This window comes from Lissotriton vulgaris, chromosome 12 (assembly GCF_964263255.1).
Source record: "Lissotriton vulgaris chromosome 12, aLisVul1.2, whole genome shotgun sequence".
In the NCBI taxonomy this organism is placed as follows: domain Eukaryota; kingdom Metazoa; phylum Chordata; class Amphibia; order Caudata; family Salamandridae; genus Lissotriton; species Lissotriton vulgaris.
In genome coordinates, this window is record NC_141700.1 from 270695495 (window position 1) to 270721137 (window position 25643).

General features: G+C 49.9%; 1 protein-coding gene across 1 annotated transcript in view; it reads right to left on the reverse strand.

Moving 5' to 3' along the window:
• The window catches only part of CRABP2 (cellular retinoic acid binding protein 2), a 62421-nt gene extending 53020 nt beyond the window's left edge, over positions 1-9401 (reverse strand). The window contains exon 1 of the mRNA XM_086945023.1: positions 8954-9401. Coding sequence (XP_086801149.1) covers positions 8954-9023 — 70 coding nt within the window. The 5' untranslated portion in view covers positions 9024-9401. The remainder of the gene's footprint in view (positions 1-8953) is intronic.
• Positions 9402-25643: the final 16242 nt, after the last annotated feature.

The window sequence follows — 25643 nt, forward strand, 5'->3', positions numbered from 1 at the left end:
TAGATAAGTTAAGTAACGTTGAAACATTAGACATAGTTAATAAAACAGGTAAAGGATATGACGCTATCAACCCTTTTTTATGAGAAGCCATGTAGGATGATTATTAAGGTGCGTATGATTAAAAAAAGGGAACATTGCTTTAATTTAAATGCCTTATGCTAAATAAAAAAAATCTGGTAAACCAAAACCACCATTGCATTTAGCAATGTTGTTTAATAACTTATATGAGGAGTTTTATTATTCCAGATAAACTTAGAAAAGAGCCTATCAACATTTTTATAAAACTGAACAGGGAATTGAATAGGAATCATAGCAAGGAGTTCAAATATTTTGGTGCTAATACCACTTTTATTGAATTAATGTTCCTCTACCATGAGAGATGGAGTGCAGACCATATGCAAAATGTGTCACTAATATAATTTATAATACTATCACAATTTTATGTGGTTGATTTTTTATGATGTGGGAAAAGAATATACCAAGATACTTAAGTTTACTGCATGGGAGCAGGTTGTCTTTAAGCCCCGTCATTCTCTCGATCTAAGCCCCGTCCTTTTCAGACTGGGGGGGGGGGGGCGTGTTTTTCTTTCTCCCCTCTTCTCCATTGCTGGAATGTAAACAACGGGCGTATTTTTTACTGTTGTTTACATTCCAGCCAATGGAGAAGAGGGGAGAAAGAAACTAAAAAACACGCCCCCAATCCGAAAAGGACAGGGCTTTGATCGAGAGAATGTCGTCACTGGGACCTCTTCTCCAATGGCTGGCTGCCATTTAGGAGGCCAGCCAATGGAGAAGAGGGGCGGCGCTTAACCTCGCTACTCAGAGACATTAAATCTCGCCAGCGAGACTGCGCATGTGCGCAGCCTACTCTAGCCGAGACCTAAAAAGGAAAAATTGATTAGAGATTTGACCATTAATAACACTCTAGTATTGTTTACAGAGTTTCTTTGTTTTATGAAACTAGATCGATCAGTATGTACAAGGGAATCCAAAACAGAGGTAATCCTGGTTGCAAGAATTTTAGCATGGAGTTTACAGTCTTGATTTATTAAGGAAATAGTGCGATAATTCAAGCCAATTGTAGGATCTTTGTTAGGTTTTGGAAGAACTATAATCAGTGCTTCAGTAAATGACCCAGAAGTAGTTCCAGGGAAACTAAAATAGGCAAAAAAAACTTAAGCAAATGAGATATGAGATGTGAAGAAAATTCCTTGTAAAATTTAGCTGGAATGCCATCTGGGCCAGGAGATTTATGGAATTTAAGGGACTTGATATCCAATTCAATCTCATCTACTAGAATAGGCGAATCTACAACATCTTTAGCTGTTTGTGATATTTTTGGTAAACCGCTACTGTGCAAGAAACAATCAATAAGTGATGCAACTCCAGAAGCAGGATTATTGTCTGAGGTTGAATAAAAAAATGCAAAATTCTTTAACTATATATTTTAGGGATAATACAATCTTTCCATTCAAACCATGAACTGCATTAATTTGAGCTTTATGGTTTTAAATATCCAGATAATTTGCTCAAAATGTTCCAGATCTGTTTGAGTTAAAACAGAATTTGGCTTTATTATTTGAAAGTTATACCTTCTGCTTAGTATTGAATTTAATTCATAATGAAGCTTTTGTAAGTGTATTTTATATTTGAGGTCATTGGATGCTATAAAGAGTATCTAAAATTATGCCATTTGCTTGTCCAAATCTTTAAATTTAGAGTTAAAAGATTAGTTTTTATGTGCCATAAGGGAAATGGCTACCCCTCTGATTTATGCCTTTAATGCATCCCGTTGAGGTAAAATTGATGTAGAGCCTTCTGGATTAAAAGTAAAATAATCATGAAGTCTTGACTAAAGTGTTGGTTAATTATTTTCATTAAGGTCAATATTTGTATTCATATGCCATCTGGATTGAGCATACTGAGTAGAGCTAAGTTGTAGAACAACTCAAATGAGTGCATGATCCGAAATATCTATGCTATGTATAATTGGAAAAGAAACTGAATGCATTAATTGATGGGAACCTAATAAATAATCTAGCCTTGAATAAGAATGTTGAGGATTTGAAAGAAATGTAAAATATTTCTCTTCTGGGTGATGTGACCTACCTACGCACAACAGACCCATAACCTGATACAAGAGATCTGTAGCCTGATGGCTGCGATCTGTAGGCTGATAGAACACCTATGTTGTGACGTAGAATACCTCTAGGCCAAAACCATTAAAACCACCAATAAAAAGAAGCTTGCACACAACTCATTCACCACAACACCAGACCAACTCTCCGAGATAAAAGAGGTAAAGCATGAAACTGCAGGTGTAACGAGTGTGGTGACACATTTGGTTTGTTAGCAGATCTTCACAACAATGTGAAATGACATAACAGAGTTATAACCTAAAGCAAGAGCCTTCTAGTGTACTCAAGATACCTCAAAATGCCACTGTAGACCTCCAGCATGAAATAAGTTACAACTGGTACCTTTGTTGACATGATAATGCAACTGGTTGTTCATTCGTTTTTTGGAGCCTCCGACAGGCGTTCCGCTTATGTGTGTGTATAACTCATACAGACTTTTTCAGAGCTCTTTACTTTGTCTTCCTCGAAAATGTTTGGTTCCTCGAAAATGTATGTTAATCGCGGTTTTCACATTTGCCTGTTTAGTTCCATTGGAATATTGTTGCTACATGTTGTTTGTTTCCGCCAGATGAATCTTCTGTTTCCGTTAAATCCCTATATATGCACTTAGTTTGGTCTTATTTTTTGGGAAATTACATTCGCTTGTCCTTGACCAAAAGCACTGGCCTGGTCCCTTTGTAAAGATTCTTCTCCTTTATATAACAGTAAATTAAAATGTAAAATCACTATAAAGATTGCAAGAATTAACTCATAGGCGAGTGAAACTCATGCTGTCGGTTACAAAACACGATTATAGAACGGGATTATTTAACAGTGCCAGCAGATAGATACATGTTCTCAGGAGGGAATCTAAGTATTTCGTTTTCCAAACTTTGATGGACTAAGCACTCTGATGAATAAAGAATTGCGTTTCAGTGTAAGTTTCTCACAGTTCACAGTGTGTTTTATATAGTACACAATGTTTAACCCTTTACTAACAAATGTAAATAACAGGTTGTGCTACTGTCTAAGTTGATGGTACTCAGTAAGAAAGCTCCGGCCTTACTAGACTTTTTTGGGGGGGGCTATGGGGTTCAGATGTGAAGCGAGCCCGCAAAGGTTCAGCCCCAGATGTTGTGTATTCCTGGTCCTCATTGGCTAATCAGGCGGGCAGCCAGCTTAGATCATACCGTCACTGGGTGCCCAGCCCTTGGATTGTAAACCATTACATTATCAAGTAAACCTGCAACATATCGTTCTCCAACAAAACTGGTGTGGTCTCAGATATTCACCTGCAGACTTTTCCTTGGGGGTGGGCAAGAGAGGGGAGGGGGAGAGAGAGGGGGGAAGGGAGATGGAGGGACTATCTGCATTGCAAGCAGGGCACCAATTTGGGCAGGTAGCATCTTAGTGCAGCATTCTCCTGAAAGCAGGAGTCGGGGTACACGCGGGTGGACGGCGTCCACCCACTTTTTTCACAGGGTGGACGCCGTCCACCCTGCTAAGAAGTTGGGCCCCACTGAAAAATAGGCTGAATTCGTCCCGGTGTAATTTGCAAACACCGGGACACATTCAGCAGCGCCTGCGCGTTGTTTTCTGCTTTCGATCGCAACAACGTGCAGGCGGGAGGGGGGCTTTCTTAGTTCAGACTCCTGCTGGGCCGAATCTGAGGGGTCATCTGGCCTCCTTTAGTGCGAGTCTCCTGGCTGGCAGCAGCCAGGAGCCTCACACCTAGATGCCAATGAAGCTGAGGGGAAACAAAAGCTCACACTTTGTTAGCACTTCACACATACTTAAATTTAAAAAAGGCAACTTTTCACTTTGTTCAGTCCCTGTTTTGGAAATAGACATACACTGTAAGAATGTCTGATGCATTGGCCTTTCCCTGTATTCACACAAAATAAATGTAAGTGTTTACTACTCCCGATGAGGCATTGAAATAATTTATTTTTCTTGTAAAGCAGAAGTTTACGCTGACAAAAGACAACATTGTTTTTTATGTGCAGTTTTGAAAAGTGTGAATCTTTTGCCTACATCAGGAGGGTTTACCTGTGTACTTGAAATGTGCTCCAATGTACTCATACATGTGAGGTCTTAAGATCTGATGTCACTTCATATGATGCCACTTCCTGTGATGTCACGTGCTGTGATGCCACTAGCATTATGATTAACTAGGTTATTCCCCCACTTCTTTTGTTAGGATGTGTGCCCTGTCTGAAGGGCTGCACGCCCTTCCATCCACTTTACCCTTAGTGTTGGGTGGTCGGGGCTGCTGGGGCACTAGTTACATTGGGAGAAGAAGGCCAAACTCCCTTCAGTGATGTCACTTCTGGGATTGGGGTTCCCCATTATATGCAGCCCAGCCGCTGGGGTCGTCCTACTCGGTACAGCAAAACCCGCCTTACTACTTATTCTTTTTGACATGTGTGAGATGACTTATGTAATGCAACTGTTGTGATCTTTTATTTCCTCATGTTCTGCATTGCAGGCGGAGTGGCAGGGCGATCTAAAGGCCTCGTCCACATTGTGCCTGTTAATATCCAGCTCTCTGGTTAATGTGCCTGCAGCCCCCAATCAACCAGTCCCCCCCAGTCTCCCCCCCCCCCCCACCTGGTGCCTTGGGGAACAGAACTTGCATGTGTGGGAGGAACCTCTGTGGTGTGTCACTTACACACCACACGTGACCCCAGTCTACATCGACGGGAGAGAATGATTCAGCACGGTCACTGACCAAACGTGACCACCCCCACCTCTCATTTCGTGTTGCAAAGCAGTTCATGTGACGTACCTCTCTGTCCGCACTAAACAATCCTCCCAAACTCATAAGTGCAGGCTGCAAAGAACTGGAGATCCGAGTCACTGATGGGGGGGACACAAAGGAGCTCGCTGGATGGGCGTGGCCCCGGCTGCGTACAGGCGGTGGGGGTGGCATGTGGTGGTGAGTTACGGTCTGGTGGCCCCGTTAATGACTGCGGAGCAATAACACGTGGTTTCAAATCCCATCGCCTTCCCCTGACCACATCGTGTGATCCTGGCCAATCGCGGTCCGGGTTGGAAGTGTTTAGAAACAGGATCAATAACGCCTAGCGCTACAAAGTGCTGCCACTTGAGCCTACAGTAGGAGCTGGAAGGAGGGGTGCGGATGACTTTCTCCTCCGCCGGAAGCTCTGGAGCGACATTCCGGGTTTTTTCGCCTTGTGGATTCGTGTGTGGTGTTCCTTCTTTCGCCCCTCAGAAACACCTCACCTGTACAAAGTGTTTCAATCAGGACTCGACAGTTTTTACTTTTTAATGTGCCGATGGGCAATGTATAAAAAGGCTTTTATTTCTGGGGCATGTTAAATGGAATGATTTCAACGCCCCACACAATAGCAAAGCGCACGTGAGAGGACCCCTTTCCCAAGAGGCAGCCCCCCAAATATTATTCCTTACCCCGGCACCGCCACCAAAGCCTCAGAGTCGGAGTCGGAGTCGTAAATGTGCACCGCGCAGGTAACTTGACGCCTCTGTGTGACTAGAAATGCTCGATTTATCACGTGAATACAATTTCCTGCTGTGTCCGCTGGCTGGATTTGTCTTTCAGTTTTACATACTGAGTACATAGGAATGGCGAACGAGTGTATAATGTCGCCCAAGGGAGTGGAAACCATTTTGGAGAAGCCCATTTTATTTTTTATTTTACTTGGCGCTCAGATTCTAAGCGCTTCTTATTTTTCCACAACATGTAAATAGAGGGACGGTGAGGCAGATAAGATTCTGTGCATTTCACCGCGCTGCCACTTAAAAAGCACGCCATCTATTCATCTGCCCGATCGAACCCGTGACCTACAAGTTACACGTTACCCACGCACCTCGGCAGCGGCGCTTAACTCAGTAAATCACATTAAAGCGTGAGGAGAACCCGTTACCAAGATCACAAGATTGATTTGTGGAACGAGGAGATTAGAAATCAGCGGGTTTCAAGGCACTTTGTTGTTTCTGGGCTGAGGGTGCAAAAGGAAGGGGGCGAGATCTCTGCAGAGCCGACTCAGATGTTCATCGCAGCGAGGTCGATGACATAAAAGTTTAGCTAATAACTCCTCTCCAAGTGCCTGGTCAATGAACTCCGGGCTGTGCAGTTTACTATCACCATTAATTTGTTCTGTGTGTCTCTGCGTTTCGAGTATTTTAGAATGACTACCTCTGCAAACGGCACGTGTTCTCCCAAAATAGGACCCTTTCCAGCTCGATTGAACATGCACATCTGTGAGTAAAGCCTTCGATCGTTTTAATGTGATTGACAGCCGTCTAAATCAATAAATATGATACTGTGCAGCACGCATGAACATTTTACGGGCGCTATAGAGAAATGGGGAGATGCCCTCCTGACAGCGGGTGCCCATGAACTCCTGTAAGGGCGGGTAGAGGTATGTTTGTTTAACGTGACGTTGTTAGACGCATGGGCACAGTCACCCGCTCCACGGCGCAGCCGGGACACTTTTTGACAGCCTTGGGCTGGGGCGCGCGTTTGTTATGTTGAATGTTTGGATGGCGCTTTGAGAATATAACGTTACTTCGAAGCGCCGGGAGAAGCAAGAGGGATGGAAAAGATACAGGCGGGGGCTAGAAAGCGAGGATGGGGGAGTTGATGAAAGCAGCTTCTCCAAAACGCTGGCGACGCACCGGACTGAATGACAGCACTTTACGGGAGCGCCTGGAGGGTTCTTGCAGGAAGGGAGGAGAGGAGCAGGAAGGTAGAGGGAGATGACAGCAGGAGGAGAGGGGGGGCAGTCAGGTGATGGTGCGAGAGAGCACAGTTTGGGGTGTCCAGACCGGACTAAGTGAAACATCACAGTACGCCGGCTCAAAGATAGCTGGGACTGGGAGTCCAACAGGGAGACACCCCCCCCCCCCCCCCTGCACCCCCCCCCCCACCCTTCCCCACCCCCATTCCAAACTCTGCTTTTAATGAGGCACTATCTCGTGGGTCCTGGGCTTATAAGACGCAGCACCTGAGTGAATGAAAGGTAAGGTGACAGCCCCCCCCTCAGACCTTGTCTAGTACTGCCAGTGCCTACATGCCAGGGCGTGAATGCATGAATAAAATAAAGCAGTGCGTCCAGATAGCGTCACAGCCTTTGGGATAGCCCAGTGTAGCATATACAGGCTATTCACCCACACAGACCGCTAGTAGGGTCGGTGCAGCAGCCTCTTACGGGCGGTGTCTCTGAGGGCCGCTTGGCCCGGGGCAGAGTCGCCGTCACCTCGAGTTCCGCCGGGGCAGAGTCACCGTCCCCTCGAGCTCCGCCTGACTCGGCCCTGGCGCCTTTCAGAGCCATGGGCACGCATTCTCCCCGCTCCACATCAGCTCACCCCCCTACGCAGCGTCGCGGGCATGTTTAGCTATTTATATGGTAAATGAAAATAGACGCACACAAACAGATACCGTCAGCAAGAGAGAAGCACACAGCAGAGCTCCCGGACGCGAGGACACGTATAGGAAAATCAATGTGCAGCCCGTCCGCGCTGAAGACACAAAGACGCGGCGTGTCTAGACAGGGGACGTCAGAGCAGCTCGGTGGGTTGAGAGCCGGAAGCAGAGCTCTGCCCTGAAGGGAGCCCGCTGACTGCTGCTGGCCAGCCCTTGGCCTCTCCAGGGTCGTTAACATCGGACAAACATTTTCTTAGGTTTACAGCACAACGAGGCGCTTCTGTGGGTGAGCTGTCCATGCCATCAGATCCCATTCCCAGCGCGAGCCCCATTCTACGGAGGCGCGCGGTGCATACCCGTCCTCCAAAGCGGAAAAGGGACAGTCACATTTCCCAGTGAGGCAGTTCACATGTGGCACCCACACTGCCACACAACCCCATTGGAACTCCCCTGTGGCTTCAGGCTTAAGGGACCGATCCACCCCTGCCAAGTGGACTCGCCCAGAGCACCAGGAGACCCCACTCCCACTGGGCTCAGCACAGCAATTAGAGAACTCACCCACCCACTCCCATGGGACTCGCCTCAGCCTCGGGAAAACTCTCCCGCCCACTCCCACGGAACTCACTGACAGCTTAGGGAAAACTCATCCGCCCAGAGCACCGGGAGACTCCATCCACCCACTCCCACGGCACACACCGAGAGCACCAAGAGACTGCACCCAGCCTCTTCCACTGGGCTCAGCACAGCATCGAGACCTCACCCACCCACTCCAATGGGACTCACCCACAGCTCCGATAGAACCCATCCACCCACTCCACGGGACTCCCACAGAGCACGAGAAGACTCCATCCACCCACCCCCAGGGGACTCCCCCACGACACCAGAACTCATCCTCCCACTCCCAATGGACTCCCCCACAGCGCCGATAAAACTCTATCGCCCACTCAGCATCGGGACTCACCCACACAGTCCCATGGGACTCACCCACAGCAACAGGAGACTCCGTCCACCCTCTCCATTGGACTCCCCACGGCACCAGAACGTAGCGTCCCACTCGCAAGGGACTGGGACTCACCCAAAAGTACCAATTTAACTCATCCCCCCACTCCCAATTGCCTCGCACACAGCACCGACAGAACTCAACCACCCATCCCATAGGACGCAGCACAGCACCAGCACATACCCGCCCCTCCCAAGGGACTCACCCACAGCAACTGGAGAACTCACCCATCCATTTCCATGACTCACCAACTGCACATCCGACTCACCTGGAGAACTCACTCGCCCACAGCAACAGGGGCTTCGTCGTCGCCGATAGGATGATTCACCCACTGCCATTGCACCCACCTACTGTTCACACAGGACTGGCGCCCCCGAAGGCTCAGCCAACCCCCCCCCCCCCCTTCATTCCCCCGCGTGCACTCACCTAGCGCCTTGAGTAGCTCATCGAAGTTCTCCGAGTGCTTCATCTTCCATTTGCCGTTGAAGTTCGGCATGTTTTCAGGATGAGTCTTGAGCTGTGCGAGGCCGAGGGCTGGTGGCAGGTGCGCCCGGGGAGGGACCTCCTGAGGCGGGCTTCTTGTGCCCTGTGGCGGGGCTCTGTGGGCGCAGCACCCCGGTATCCCTCTGCGAGCACCTTTTCAATCACCCGAGCGCCAGCCCCCGTCAGTGGTAGGGCGAGGACCGGGACCCCGTGCCTCTGCAGTGCGGGCCGCTCCCCGTCTGATCTCCGCGCTGCGGTGCTACAGTCACCGGTCTGTGCTGCCTGCAGACGTGCCCTCCGTGCCCGCTGGCTGCTTCCTGGGAGAAGGCGACTCGGCGTGGACGCTGTACCCTTTACCGCGCTCCAAGCGCCATGTGTCTTTTTATTCCTCGCCGAGCCCCGGCCTCCCAGCTCGAGTCCCTGCCCCCTCGGGGAGGAGCCCGCCAACAAAACCTTTCTCCATCCCACCTGTGGAGTTCGATTCTCCCCACCCCCTTGTTGTCCCCCTCTGCACCCTCTCCCCACCGAAAAGAAAATCTATCTATTTTAAGGTGACACTTAAGACTGCGGGTGGCTGCTGTGTCTGCAGATCGCCCTGCTTCCTGCGGCGCCTGGTCAATACATGTCTTTTCTTCCTGGTGAATGCCTCGCCTGCCTCCGGGATTCCTTCTCCCCCGTCTCCTGATGGGGTTTATTCACTCCTGTCATTTCTGCAGTTAATCTGCCCTCAAGTCTTGGCCAGAGCTTCCCCTGGGTGGCCGGTCTGGCTGGGGGCTAATGGCCGACTGGAGCGCAGCTTGACGACTGACTCTGTCCCAACCCAAAAGACTCTCTGGGGTTATGGTGACACTGGCAGGAGACTGGCTCTGATCTAGCCCTGCAAGCACTTTATTTCAGCATTAACTGAAAACTCGTAGTCACTACAATCTCCAACAGCAGTCAGTTTTCTGGGGGACAGCTCTGTTAGCGCCTAAAAGCAGCACTATTCAGCATTCTGTGCTAAAGACGTCACAAATCAATTGGTACATCACAAATAGGTAAGCACAATTATCTAGGCATGTGGCTTTTTAGTCGAATGAATAAAAGATGTAATTAATTAGCACACGAATGAATGAGTGAATGAAAACTTTATATCGAAGCCAGTGAAGCGATTCGCCTGTAGTCGTCCTTGCTAAAGAAAATAAGCCTTGGTGGTAAGAGGTTTTGCGGGCACACGCGAAGTGCGGAGTGAAGCCTCTATAGTCTCAGCAAAGAGGCCAAAGACCGTACTTCTGACAATCTGCGCTGCTCCCGATGCTTCCTGGCTTAGTTTGGTGCAGTGAGCTCATGAAACGGAGGCCAAGGGCCCAGAGGTGACTCGGATAAGCGCATGACCCAAAAGTGATCAATTTAACACCACGGCCTGGAGGCGGGAGACTCGACACCTAAACACGGAAGTGAGTCGGCTAACTCCAAACCCTGTGACTTGCAACACCTCAGTCTCGCCTAGTGCCCAGAGTAGTGCTTAGATGTCATTCATTTGGCACTAGTGTCCAGAAAAGACGCATTTGACCGAATTCGGTTCCCACTGCTGTATGGGAAGGGGCGGGGGTACCGGCTGCGCTAGGGGATTCAATAACATGACGAGTCGCGCTTTTGATCGGGCAGTGTGTGTTGCCCAAACACCAGGCTGTGTATTGCGTAGATAACTTGTATCTTCCCATCTCGTTCGTCTTTTTACTTTTCTGATGTCGTTTTTTTCTTACTTTCGCTGTAAAACCCAACCACACATGCTCTCTTCTGTCCGACCTCATTTCACCGATCTCTGCTCGTTTCAACCCCCATGCCTCTATTTTCCTCCCTCGTGCCGTTCTTTCGCTTTCTCCATTATCGCCTAGTTGTTTCTCTAATTCGAGCTCGAGGCCCCCAACCTTTACTCCTTTCTCCTTATGGCTTTTATCTCTTTCACCGCCCACAGCTCCTCCTCTTTCCTCCCCCTTTCGCTTTCATCTCCTTTTTCGTCTTCACACCTCATCCTTTCTTCTCTCTTTTGTCATAGTTCCCCTCTCGTTTACCCTCCTTCTAATTCATTTCTCTACACTCCCTTGTCATTTTACTCGTGTCTCCCATTTTATTATCTCTTCGTGTTTCTTTCCCCTCTCCATGTTCCTCTCACCTCACCTCGCATCTCACCCCACCCACCCGCACTTCAGTTCTCTTTTGCTTTCTCTTCCGTTTTCTCTTCTTACCTCATCTCATCACTCTTTCTTCCTCTTAGTCTCTTTCTTTCATGTATTTCCGCTTCTCTAAATTTCTTTATCTTTCCTGTATTCCCCGTTTAGTTTCATTTCCCTCGTCTCCTTTCCCTCCCCTTGCCTCTCTCTGTTTTATTTCCATGCCTTTTTTTTTCTCTAGTCGCTCCTCATTTCGCATCGTTTTCTTTCAATTTGTTCTCTTCTTCTTACCATCCACACTTCCCTAAACCTAACTCCCAATCCCCTTTCTTTCCTATAGGTGTTATCCTCTTCTTTCCTTTCATCTTGCAGAACTTCTTCTGTCCCCTCTCTTTTCAATTCATTCTTCCTCCCCTTTCCCCTTCTACCCAACTCTTCCCTCGCGAACTCCTACAACCTCGTGACATTTCCTTGTGCACAAAAGTGATCTGGTCTCTCCTGTGTTAGAGGGTTTTTCGCGTAGAAATGATTGAAAGCCCAGTGCGTTCACAATCAGGTGTCAGACTTCAGTGCCTGGAGGCGTTTCATACCTAGGCGCTATAGCAACGTATGCAGACGCTTGTTTATTTCTGCAGTGTGTCACTTATAAAGTGTTAAATGTAGAGGCCGACTCATTTTCTCAGCAGCTGAGGAATTCCTAGTCCGACTAAACGGCGTCCTTCCAGTGGCTAGAATATACTCACTGTCAGATTTGACACCCGCTCTTTTGGACAGTTAGGTGCTGAGTGTACGACCTGTCACAAGGGCCTCTGGAATTATGCGGCAAAGGAGGACCCAAGGTCAGGCTAACTCAATCAACCAGCAGGATGCTGCAGCATATCATGTGACGGTGTATGCTTGTTATTTTATCATTTTATCAAAGATGCAGATTATACAGCAGATTATGCAATATGCGGCAAATAGAGTAAATTCACAACTATACCGGAAACACCGCAGATTAAACCGCCTAATTAGTGGCCCTGACTATAGCACGACTTGCAGGATGTGCTAGCTCTGATAGATGGAGGAGAATGGATGTTCTGCACAGGTAAGAAAGTACGTCTTGTATTTTATTAAATACATTACAAAATTTATGAGAAACATAACATGCTCAAAACCTATTTTTACTGTCTCTAGCCCCCCTTTCTTTCTATCTTCAATTATCTCTCACTTTGCTTTATTCTCGCTCTCAGTGGCCCTCTACCTCTCGCTTCTCTGTTTCTCCTTCTGTCTTTCTTACTCCTTCCAATCCGTTTATAGCCCCCTTCCACCTAGTTCTTTCTTTCTGCCTCCCTTCCCTCTGTGCACCATCACCCCATTCTACAAGCCCCCTGGGTGTCACGCAGGCTTTTTGCGTCTTGATCGCGGAAGTAGAGGCAGACACGGAGCAGCCTCTAAACCGGAACACCCGGAGGGGCCTGGAGAATGATGTGCCAGGGGGAGCTTGAATGCAGGGGGTGCAATCCACAGCTTCCGGGCTCGGATCTCTCTAGGCTTGAGGTACCAAGTGTAGTATCCGACTGGATACGTTCTAGTGTTTTAACCCACACTGCGGCCCCTGGGGGAAGTAAAGGTCGCAGACCAGTCTTCCCCCGGGGTATTCGCGCAATAGCGGAAGGACAAGGTGGGGGGGCGGGTCTAGCGGGGTTAAAGGAAGGGGTGGGATTCGGAGGGCATAGAAGGTGTCAGGAGAGGAAGATCCGGCCTCTTCCTGACACCTGAGCACCACCGGGAGGATTTAGAAAGTTTGTTAGGAAAGTTTGTAGGTTGGAGGGTGGCTGAGGACAGGAGCAGGGATCGAGTTGGAGGTACACGGCGTCCCCTCACTCTTTTCACAGGGTGGACGCCGTCCCCCTTGCCAAGAAACTGGGCCCCACAGAAATATGCTGAACGTGTTTCGGTGTAATTTTCAGACACCGGGATACATTCAGCACGTGATGTCATGAGGTCATTTGCATATTGTCAGTCCCCCCACTTCATTTTATAGGACTTGTGCCCTGGACAGGAGGCGATTTGTCGATCGGCTGGTGGTCGGGTGGTTAACAATATGTCGTGGCTGGGCTAGGGAGAGTGTCTCCGTTTGAGGTGCCCACCGGGAGACTTACGGTGCCGTGGATGGCTTTGCTGCACTGTACGAGCGAGTCCGATCAGGCTGGGTGGAGCGGTTGCGGCGGGCGTGTCCAGCAGGCAATCCTGGATAGGTTTCATGCGGACATTTATGCAGGTGCGATGGACGGTCCGGGTGCTGCTGCAGTGGTTTGTGAGGAGCCGCCACTGGAAACGTCGGGTGTGGCAGGTAGGGAGGGGGCATACTGTTCTGGGAGCGGGTGGTGTTCATGCAAGATGCAGACACTACCCACAGCCTGGCATGCTGGTAAGTTTGGCAGCATTACGTGGGCTCAATGCAGTAGCGGAGAAGGGGACAGGGCAGATTGGGGGGGCTGTAGGTTTCTGCAGAACGTAATATGCCGGACAGGCCCTCCGGGGTCAAAGGGGACGGATTTCAATGACGTGACGCTAGTGGGGGGGGAGGTTGGGGGCCTGGGGGGGGTCCTACCTGGGGGCCATGGGATTGTGGCGCTAGATGTCTCCTGGGGGGAAGCCAGGTTTTTTGGTGCATGATGTAGGAGGCGGCATATGTCCCATCAGGGCTCATCGGATGTGCGAGGTAGGGGCTTGTCAAATGGGCTGTCCACACCAGGGTGGGGGCCGGTTGTGACGGGCTATAAAGGATTGTAAATGGTTTTAGTATCCAGGATTTGTTGCAATGCAATTGCCTGGGGGCGGGGTCACTTGAGCCGAGTGCAGGATTGAAGGCACAGTCTTCGACAGCGAACGTGGGTATGACAGTACTACGCAGGGAGTTCGTGGGGTGCAAGTACTAAGGTGACGGGCGACTGACGCGTCAGGATGGGGCAGGGTCTTTTGGCGGTATTGAAGGGGGAGGTGTGTTTTTTGGCGGGGGAACAAGGAGATTCTGAAGGCCCGGGCATGTGTGCAGTGAGGTTACGTGGTTTTTGACTTCGCTTCATATCTAGCCGCCATTTTGTATGTAACCGCCATTTTGTGTTGCCTCACTCAGGCAGCACGGCGAATGTGGTGAGCGCGATGTTTTTGCCTTTTCAGCTGCTACGTGTCCTTCCCGTTAAAGAGTAACCCCTGCCCATGTTTACGAAACCGATGTCAGGGTCTCCCGAGTTTTGTAAATCCATGTCTAGACTGATTAATCCATGTCTTACTCCACTGTTTGGGTCCCACCATTCTTCTCCTCTCTATCTTGTTTAACTGACCTTCGCTATTCTCTTCGTGTGTTCTCTTGTTACATAGACTGTCCTTTGAAGCATTCAAGTGTGTTCTACCACCTGCAAATAGAATTACGGATACTAGTGTTGATTAACTTGAGGGGAGGGGAACACACAGGGTCTGAAAGGAGGGTGTGTTTTAGACATTCAATAGCTTGTTTTCAAACTATTCCTATTTGTCAGTTTTGTATGTTTTGGGAGTTGACATTGTAAACATGTGTACTATAATAGACTGTGCGCCACGGAATGAAGTGGCAGTCTCCTGATAACCTACCAGTTGGTGTACTTAGAGGACCACTGTCCGGTTCTTTAGAGCTCCCAGCGCCAGGAAGCCGTTTGGCCGTCGCGCGCTTTACAAATAATTTTCATTCATTCATTCATTCATTCATTCATTCATTCATTCATTCATTCATTCACTGTGCTTAGCTGCAGCTAATAAATGTGCTTTTCTACGCCTAACAGAGTGTCACGTGTCTCTGTCTGCCAAAGCAGGTGAACCCGGAGATCTTAGGCGTGCCCTGCGCCGCCTGGCCCATAAGGTCAGGTTCTTCAATTGGCGGCCCAACGTGTGGGCGAGTTCAGCGGTAGTAGTTTTGCCTGAGAGTCGTGAGGAGCTTCGCAAGAAAATTCCGGAGGATTTCGCGAGCCACGTGAGCGACCCCTGTATGTCGAAGTGGACTGAAGGTCTTTTGAGGCGCGGCTACTCCTTCCCGACAGCTGCTGACGACTGCTGTCCTGACTGTCGCCCTGCTTTGGCCCCTGGTGATGATTAATATCGCGGACATCTGTTGGCGTGGGAAAACATTTAGTTAAGTATTCGTGGGTAGCGCCCACTTTTTGTTTTTGTTTTTTGTTATTCGATTAGTGCACTAACCGAAGCCAAGGGGTAAGTACGATTGTGCTGTGACTATATTGTCAAAAATCCCTTGACGTTTGTAAGTAGTCCAGTTCGTTACGAAATGCCTGGATTTAGTAAGTTTAAGAAATTTTGTTGTTTTGGTTGTATTAGGGATTCGCGCCTAGATGATTTGTGTCCTATTCCTTCGGTTGGAACTCCCACTTATGAGCTCTATTCAAACATGGTTTAGGTCCTATTATCTTTAATGAAAAATGGATTCGATACACTAAAAAAGATGGTGTTTTACGGTGGCCACAACATAGTACCTTTGAGCCTGCTATATTAGACAATTTGGAAACAATTCTATTCAAGAGAAAAGCCCGGCCGGCGATGTTTGACTCTTTCCGCCTTTGGCGTAAAGAAGCCAAACAGAAAGACACCAGTTCTTGTATCTACGGAGGCATCTACGGAGGCATCTTTACTCAGGCGGTTCTCAGGCGGTTCTGCCCAACGTGACTTCGCCCACACCTCGCCGCACCCGCTTCGCGGGTGCCGCATCGCACAGGAGTGCGTGGGGCTCCGACTTCTAGTCCAGAGGAACAGCAAGACGGCTTGGGCGTGAGGCTCGGCGGGGCTGCGAGCGTGCGGGGGACTCCAACTACCAGGAGCCCCTGCTAGACCGGTAACCAGCATCCGGTCCGCTCTCCCTGCTGGCCCGCCCCCGCCCACCTGAGGGTTGTAAAGGCGCCCTGCACCTTTCCTCGGCGGGACACCAGTTCTTGTATCTACGGAGGCATCTTTACTCAGGCGGTTCTGCCCAACGTGACTTCGCCCACACCTCGCCGCACCCGCTTTGCGGGTGCCGCATCGCACAGGAGTGCGTGGGGCTCTGACTTCTAGTCCACTGGAACAGCAAGGCGGCTTGGGCGTGAGGCTCGGCGGGGCTGCGAGCGTGCGGGGGACTCCAACTACCAGGAGCCCCTGCTAGACCGGTAACCAGCATCCGGTCCGCTCTCCCTGCTAGCCCGCCCCCCCGCCCACCTGAGGGTTGTAAAGGCGCCCTGCACCTTTCCTCGGCGGGACAGCAGTTCTTGTATCTACGAAGGCATCTTTACTCAGGCGGTTCTGCCCAACGTGACTTCGCCCACACCTCGCCACACCCGCTTCGCGGGTGCCGCATCGCACAGGAGTGCATGGGGCTCCGACTTCTAGTCCAGAGGAACAGCAAGGCGGCTTGGGCGTGAGGCTCGGCGGGGCTGCGAGCGTGCTGGGGACTCCAACTACCAGGAGCCCCTGCTAGACCGGTAACCAGCATCCGGTCCACTCTCCCTGCTGGCCCGCCTCCCGCCCACCTGAGGGTTGTAAAGGCGCCCTGCACCTTTCCTCGGCGGGACACCAGTTCTTGTATCTACGGAGGCATCTTTACTCAGGCGGTTCTGCCCAACGTGACTTCGCCCACACCTCGCCGCACCCGCTTTGCGGGTGCCGCATCGCACAGGAGTGCATGGGGCTCCGACTTCTAGTCCAGAGGAACAGCAAGGCGGCTTGGGCGTGAGGCTCGGCGGGGCTGCGAGCGTGCGGGGGACTCCAACTACCAGGAGCCCCTGCTAGACCGGTAACCAGCATTCGGTCCGCTCTCCCTGCTGGCCCACCCCCCGCCCACCTGAGGGTTGTTAAGGCGCCCTGCACCTTTCCTCGGCGGGACACCAGTTCTTGTATCTACGGAGGCATCTTTACTCAGGCGGTTCTGCCCAACGTGACTTTGCCCACACCTCGCCGCACCCGCTTCGCGGGTGCCGCATCGCACAGGAGTGTGTGGGGCTCCGACTTCTAGTCCAGAGAAACAGCAAGGCGGCTTGGGCGTGAGGCTCGGCGGGGCTGCGAGCGTGCGGGGGACTCCAACTATCAGGAGCCCCTGCTAGACCGGTAACCAGCATCCGGTCCGCTCTCCCTGCTGGCCCGCCCCCCGCCCACCTGAGGGTTGGAAAGGCGCCCTGCACCTTTCCTCGGCGGGACACCAGTTCTTGTATCTACGGAGGCATCTTTACTCAGGCGGTTCTGCCCAACGTGACTTCGCCCACACCTCGCCGCACCCGCTTCGCGGGTGCCGCATCGCACAGGAGTGCGTGGGGCTCCGACTTCTAGTCCAGAGGAACAGCAAGACGGCTTGGGCGTGAGGCTCGGCGGGGCTGCGAGCGTGCGGGGGACTCCAACTACCAGGAGCCCCTGCTAGACCGGTAACCAGCATCCGGTCTGCTCTCCCTGCTGGCCCGCCCCCCGCCCACCTGAGGGTTGTAAAGGCGCCCTGCACCTTTCCTCGGCGGGACACCAGTTCTTGTATCTACGGAGGCATCTTTACTCAGGCGGTTCTGCCCAACGTGACTTCGCCCACACCTCGCCGCACCCGCTTTGCGGGTGCCGCATCGCACAGGAGTGCGTGGGGCTCTGACTTCTAGTCCACTGGAACAGCAAGGCGGCTTGGGCGTGAGGCTCGGCGGGGCTGCGAGCGTGCGGGGGACTCCAACTACCAGGAGCCCCTGCTAGACCGGTAACCAGCATTCGGTCCGCTCTCCCTGCTGGCCCACCCTCCGCCCACCTGAGGGTTGTTAAGGCGCCCTGCACCTTTCCTCGGCGGGACACCAGTTCTTGTATCTACGGAGGCATCTTTACTCAGGCGGTTCTGCCCAACGTGACTTTGCCCACACCTCGCCGCACCCGCTTCGCGGGTGCCGCATCGCACAGGAGTGTGTGGGGCTCCGACTTCTAGTTCAGAGAAACAGCAAGGCGGCTTGGGCGTGAGGCTCGGTGGGGCTGCGAGCGTGCGGGGGACTCCAACTACCAGGAGCCCCTGCTAGACCGGTAACCAGCATCCGGTCCGCTCTCCCTGCTGGCCCGCCCCCCGCCCACCTGAGGGTTGGAAAGGCGCCCTGCACCTTTCCTCGGCGGGACACCAGTTCTTGTATCTACGGAGGCATCTTTACTCAGGCGGTTCTGCCCAACGTGACTTCGCCCACACCTCGCCGCACCCGCTTCGCGGGTGCCGCATCGCACAGGAGTGCGTGGGGCTCCGACTTCTAGTCCAGAGGAACAGCAAGGCGGCTTGGGCGTGAGGCTCGGCGGGGCTGCGAGCGTGCGGGGGACTCCAACTACCAGGAGCCCCTGCTAGACCGGTAACCAGCATCCGGTCCGCTCTCCCTGCTTGCCCGCCCCCCGCCCACCTGAGGGTTGTAAAGGCGCCCTGCACCTTTCCTCGGCGGGACACCAGTTCTTGTATCTACGGAGGCATCTTTACTCAGGCGGTTCTGCCCAACGTGACTTCGCCTACACCTCGCTGCACCCGCTTTGCGGGTGCCGCATCGCACAGGAGTGCGTGGGGCTCCGACTTCTAGTCCAGAGGAACAGCAAGGCGGCTTGGGCGTGAGGCTCGGCGGGGCTGCGAGCGTGCGGGGGACTCCAACTACCAGCAGCCCCTGCTAGACCGGTAACCAGCATCCGGTCCACTCTCCCTGCTGGCCCGCCCCCGCCCACCTGAGGGTTGTAAAGGCGCCCTGCACCTTTCCTCGGCGGGACACAAGTTCTTGTATCTACGGAGGCATCTTTACTCAGGCGGTTCTGCTCAACGTGACTTCGCCCACACCTCGCCGCACCCGCTTCGCGGGTGCCGCATCGCACAGGAGTGCGTGGGGCTCCGACTTCTAGTCCAGAGGAACAGCAAGGCGGCTTGGGCGTGAGGCTCGGCGGGGCTGCGAGCGTGCGGGGGACTCCAACTACCAGGAGCCCCTGCTAGACCGGTAACCAGCATCCGGTCCGCTCTCCCTGCTGGCCCGCCCCCCGCCCAACACGCCCCCCTATATCACATTCTCAAACTCCTGCAGCGCGGGACGCAGCTCGGGGCGAAGACCGGGTTAAGAGCGGGCCGTTTGAGGCCGTTCGAGTACGGCAGAGTCCGGCCCGGGCCCATCCCCCCTGGCCGTTTCTTGGTACCTAAGGTAGGCGGTCTACCTTACTATTCTAACTCTCGAAAGAAATAAAGAAAATGAGGAAAGATAAGAAAGAGCAGGATATGACGATCTTATAGGCTGCCCAACAGTTTAAAAATAACGAAGCTGATCAGATGGTTGAGGTTTCGGAAAGACAGCATCGTATGGCAATAGATAGATGTTATCCTGTGTTACCTACTGTTTCAAAGAATAAGGGTTCTGACAAAGATCCTTTCGTGTCCCATCTCCTGACATTACCTCCACCTTATGTGTCAGGTGCTAATGCACCTCCATTACAACCTGTTGTTAATCCAGCTGTTCTGGTTCCTGCACAGTTGCCTCTTCCTGTAATTCCACCTCCATCCCATTTGCCACCGACTTCTGTACCCCAAATTCCTGTGTCTCAGTCTCCTTTACCCTTTTTTGCTACTGCTTCTTCTCCTGTTTTGCAGAATACGTTGTCTTCTGTTCTAGTGTCAGATTCCCCTACAGCTCGACATCGTTTAGTTGAAACTGTTTCTGGTCTTTTGTCGCCTTTTCTTGGATCTCTCTTCTTTTCTCCTGCTTCGTCTCAAAGACAATCTCGTAGTCAGATCCCAGATTTGGAAGAACAGACTAAGTTAGATTCTCTTGCCCATAATTGGATCACGAGTAGTTTACAGTATAGTGTGCGTGATATTTTAGACACCTTTCTGCAGTGGAACGTGCCTACACAGAGGTATGTCTTTTATACTATGTGCAAGACTCTTAATAAAGGGTGGGAAGATATTGATTTGGATATACCTCCTTAGGGTTTATTTGAAATACGGGATCAATTTGATAAGGGTCTTATTGTGGGTCCTGATGTAGAAAGTACTGTTCAGAAGCTTGGTACTTTCCGATCTTCCTTCTTCTCTCAAACTTCTCTTGAGCCTGATCCTGCGGTTCGTCATAAAATGGCACAATATCCTATGCGAGAAGTTCCTCCGATATGGAGGGATGCGGTTCCACAGGCAGGTAATGTTGCAGCTATCCCCGCTCATTCCCAGCGCATATGGATACATGATCCGTGGAAAAGATCAGAAGTGTTGGCACTTAAGCAGTCCTTACCGGTCCCTCCCAAGAATCCTGCTGGGTATTATAAAGAATTGTCTCAGACTGTTAATGCATGTATTATGAATTTGGCAGATATTGATTTGCTTATGGGAAATGTAGTCCCACAAGCTTTATGGGCTAAAATTCGTAGACAAGACCATGATCAAGCTTTAGGTGGTAATTGGGCTGCTCTTGTGGCCGCAGATGAAGGACAAGTAGGTGGTGCCAAGCCTGATGATCTGATTACGGAGTTGCACGGTAGAATAATAGAACTTATGAAAACGATGATGCCTGCTGTACGTGTTAACTGGGATAAGTTAGCAGAGTGCAAACAAAAGAGTGATGAAAGCGTCTCCGATTTCTTTACTCGTTTTGAAGAGACTTTCATCGACCATAGTGGTCAAGATATGAGTACTGAAGGTGGACATCGATTATTTGTAGATAAATTCGTTTTTAATTTACTTCCAGAATTATCACATAAATTGAAGCAATCTGAGAGTGCATAGGCTGTTTCTTCAACTGCCCAGATATTAGCTACTGCTCAATATTATGAGAATAGGGATAAGGAAGATAAGGAGAAAGCGGAGAAGAAAACCAAAGAATTAAAAACAAAGGTTCTTCTGCAACAGGCTTATCCTCCTCGCTCTACTCAGCCTCAATTTCAACAGCCCCCACAGTTTCAGAAGCTGTTGCAAAAACCTGAATCTCCAGCTCCGCGATTTCCGTTGGGTCCTAATCAATGCGCCTATTGTAAAGAGGAAGGTCATTTTAAGATTAGCTGTCCGATTCTGTTGCAGCGTTATGGAGGATCACAGTCACGGGGTTGTGGAGATTCTCAGTCAGTGTCCTGAGGTAGAGGGCGTGGTGCGTCGTCTCAGGACCGACGTCCCTCTCCCCCTCAGGACTCTGCAAATTATTTTGACCAGCGGAATTCTCAGTCTGCACAATATTACAATGACGATTATTGCACAGATGGTGAGAATGCTGACTTCCTCACTTGCCAGGACAGCCTTAGACAGAGTAATTGAGTCGTATCAGTTCCAGTGGATCAGGATGGACCTTATGTTAATGTTGTAGCATTGGGTGTTACGGAACCATTTCTTTTGGATACTGGTGCAATGAGAAGTTCTATTATGCATTCCAAACTCCCTGGGGCACCTTTGTATGGCTTAACCAATGTTTCTGTGGGATTCTCTGGCGCCCCAGTTTGCAACCGTGTTTCTTGTCCTTTGCCTATTTCCACTGGCCCGTACGATTTAGAGGCTCCACTTCTTTTGACGACGGGTTGTGGAGAGAATTTGTTGGGGTTGGATTTATTGAAACGTCTGCATGCCGTTGTATTGCTCACCTTCTGGTGTACATCTTACTTTAGGTGCTAAATTGACTTCTCCAATGTACGTATCTAAAGACAAACTGCCACTCGAACTGCGTTCGCTTCCTGCTACGCTTTGGGCTACGGGTCCGAATGATGTTGGTTTGCTTCACATTCCACCTTATGCGATTACTGTGAAGCCTGATGTTAAGTTGCCATGCATTCCACAATACAAAATCTCTAACGATGGCGAGAGAGCTCTGTTGGCTATTGTTCATGACTTAGTTCACAAGGGTGTGGTCGAGGAGACCAGAGGAAATGTTTGTAACAGTCCTGTTTTGCCTGTTCTGAAGCGTACTGATCCTTCTCAGCCACCTGTGTATCGTTTTGTGATAGATCTTCGAGAGGTCAACAAAATTTTTGTTCCTCAGTTTCCTGTTGTTCCAGATATCACTGCTTTGCTTACTATGATTCCTGCTTCGGCAGCTTGGTTTTCGGTTATTGATCTCAAAAATGCTTTCTTTAGCATTTCCATTGCTGAGGAAAGTAGGGATCTCTTTGGTTTCTCTCTTGGAGGCCGAAGTTTTCTATTTAAGCGCGCTCCTCAAGGTTATTGTGAGAGTCCCTCCATCTACAGTCAAGCTTTGAAGTCTCAGCTTGACACTTTCTCTTTGCCATCAGGTGCTACTCTTATCCAATATATGGATGACTTGTTAGTGGCTGCCGATTCAGAAGATATCTGTAAGAATGCGACTGTGTCACTTCTGCGACATTTGTCCGATTTACACCACAAAGTTTCGCTTTCTAAGTTACAATATTGCCGACAAGAGGTTACCTATTTAGGTCATCTCTTGTCGAAGGATGGAAGGCGATTGACCCCAGAGCGTATCCAAGCAATTGCGCAAATGTCTGTACCATCCACACAAAGAGAGATGCGTGCTTTCTTAGGTATTACCTTGTATTGTAGACAATGGATTCCGAACTTTTCTTTACTAGCTAAACCTTTGTTGGCACTTACTCTGAAAGATACGCCCCAACCCTTTTCTTGGACTGATGAATGTCAAAAGAGTTTTTCTGATTTACGTACTGCTTTATGTTCGGCTCCTGTGTTGGGTACTCCAGATTACAGTAAACCTTTTACACTTTATGTTCATGAAAGAGAAGGTTGTGCATTATCAGTTCTGACACAACAATTCGGAAGTAGACAAAGGCCATGTGCCTATTTCTCGGCTACATTAGATCCAGTTGCTAAAGCATTACCCAGTTGTCTTAGAGCAACTGCGGCAGCAGCGATTTCTATTCGTCAATCTGCTGGATTGGTGTTGGATCAAACTCTTAATGTTATGGTGCCACACGCAGTAGATACTGTCATGAACAGGACAAAAACCACCCAGCACTGACGAGTGCCCGCTTGTCTGGATATGAGTTGACGCTTTTAGCTAGTCACATACATTTCAGGAGATGTAATGTTCTGAATCCAGCAACATTGTTGCCTATTTTGGATGAGAAAAATGTACAAGATCAGAATGATTGTTTTCTTCGTACGGAAGAAGAAAATAAGGGTCGAGTTGATTTGAAAGATACACCTCTTACGTATCCGGATGGGATCCTGTGGGTAGATGGGTCTTGTTTTAAGCTTCCTAATAGTGAGACAACAGCAGCTTATGCTGTTACAACCCTACATACGATAGTGGACACTGCACGCATTTCACAGCATTCAGCGCAAGCTGCAGAGTTAATTGCGTTGACAAGAGCATGTGTGTTGGCGAAAGGAAAGATAGTGACTGTTTACACAGATAGTCAATATGCGTTTGGCTTTGCCCATAGCTTCGGCCATTTGTGGAGAGAAAGAGGATTCTTTACCTCCCACGGCACTAAAATACAGCATGGTCAGTTGGTAACTGACCTTCTTGAATCACTTGCTTTGCCTACTCAAATAGCGATTGTGAAGTGTAGTGCGCATAAAAAGATTACTGATGATGTGGGTCGAGGGAATACATTTGCGGATGAAATAGCGAGGGAAATGGCACAAAATGTTGAAAGTCGCATGTATGTTGCAGGACCGGCAAATTGGGTCCCAGATGCTGGTATGTGTGAAGACACAGTGGAGAGCGTGAAAATGTTTCAGAAGGAAGCAACTGAGAAGGAATTGAGTAAGTGGAAAGAAAGTACGGGAATGTTGGATACGATGGGATGTTGGACGGAATTGTCAGAGCATCAGCGATGGTTGTTACCAGATGCGTATGTATTACCTGGGGTTACTATGGCTCATGGACCCGCCCATATTAATGCAAGGGGTATATGTAAACTCCTAGCTCCAGTATGGCAGAACAAAAATATTCCTAAATGTGCAGAAAATGTAGTAAAGCACTGTATTGTTTGCTTAATGCATAATCCAGGAAAGGGAACTCCAGTTCCAGCAGGTCACTTTGCTCCCCCTACATATCCTTTTGAGGTACTGCAAATAGATTACATCCACATGGAACGTTTCAATAATCTTAAGTATGTCCTGGTGGTGGTTTGCGCCTTTTCCAGATAGATAGAGGCTTACCCCCTAAAGGACAATACTGCTTTGTCTACTGCCAAAGTCCTTATGAAGGAATTCTTCCCGAGGTTTGGTTTGCCACGCATTGTCTGGAGTGACAATGGGAGTGAATTCGTAGGTCAGATTATGCAGAAAGTGTGTGTGGGTCTTGGAATTAGACAGAAATTTCATGCGGCAAACCACCCTCAGTCAACGGGTTTGGTAGAGTGTTACAATGGCACTCTCAAACTTAAGTTAGCAAAGATTCAGACCAGTACAGGCCTTTCCTGGCCTGATGCTTTGCCTTTAGCACTTCTCTCAACAAGAACGACTGTCCATTCTCGTTTGGGGCTTAACCTATATGAGATTGTTTTTGGACGCCCAGCTAATGTCTGGGGAGTCCCTCGTCCCAAAAAGTACTCAGATATTCCGTATCCATTGTTGGTTGATTATTTGCACGACCTCACCACTAAATTGCGTGTTATTTGTCAACAGATCCAAAACGCTTTACCGGAGGCCTCCTCAGATCCAGGACACTCCATCCAACCCGGAGACTGGGTGTGTATAAAAAACTTCCAGAGGAAAAAGAATCTGGAACCTCGTTGGGGGCCGCCGAGACAAGTCCTACTGGTTACCCGTACAGCAGTGAAGGTCGTCGGAAAACGAAACTGGATCCAAGGCGTGCACTGTAAGCGGGTACCATTTAGGCATGAGCGGATTTTGCGGATTGGCAATCCGCGAATTTGCGGATTTGCGAACTCGCAATCCGCAAAATCCGCGAATTCCCGCGAATTTGCGGATTTTTTTTTTTTTTGTGTTCGCCCGTGTTTCTGCCAGTTCGCGAGGGTTTTTACAATTTCGCAATTTGCGAACTTACCTGTCGGGTCGCAAGTTTTGCGAACTTGTTGTTTCTACGTGTCCAACCTGTTTGGGACACTCTTCTTCATCACTGCCACTCTCTGTCACCACTGCCACTCTCTGACTACTCATGCCACCCTCTGGCCCACCCATGCCACCCTCTGTTTCATCACCACACCCTCTGGTTGTCCAGTGTACATTATTTTCGGCAAAGCAAAGCACACCTTCCCTGCCTCAAGTGACCTGAATTAATTTGGGGCTGATTAATGTGTCACAGAATATTTTTTTAGCTGGCACCTGCTTCCTTAGTGCGCCCTGATTAGTGATCTTTTGCACTTGCTAAGTGCTTTCATTGTTGCAAAATTAGTTACAACACCTGCCCTGCCCCAATAATGAATTAGGGGCTGATTAATGGATTTTAACTTCCAGCCTGGCTCCTGCTTGTCTCCCTTAGCTGTAATTCATGACCTTTGTGGCATATGTGTAACTATTCTGAGGTTCAGAGCAGGGTCACATAATAGTTTCAACTGGCAACTGAACTCTGGAGGGGCCC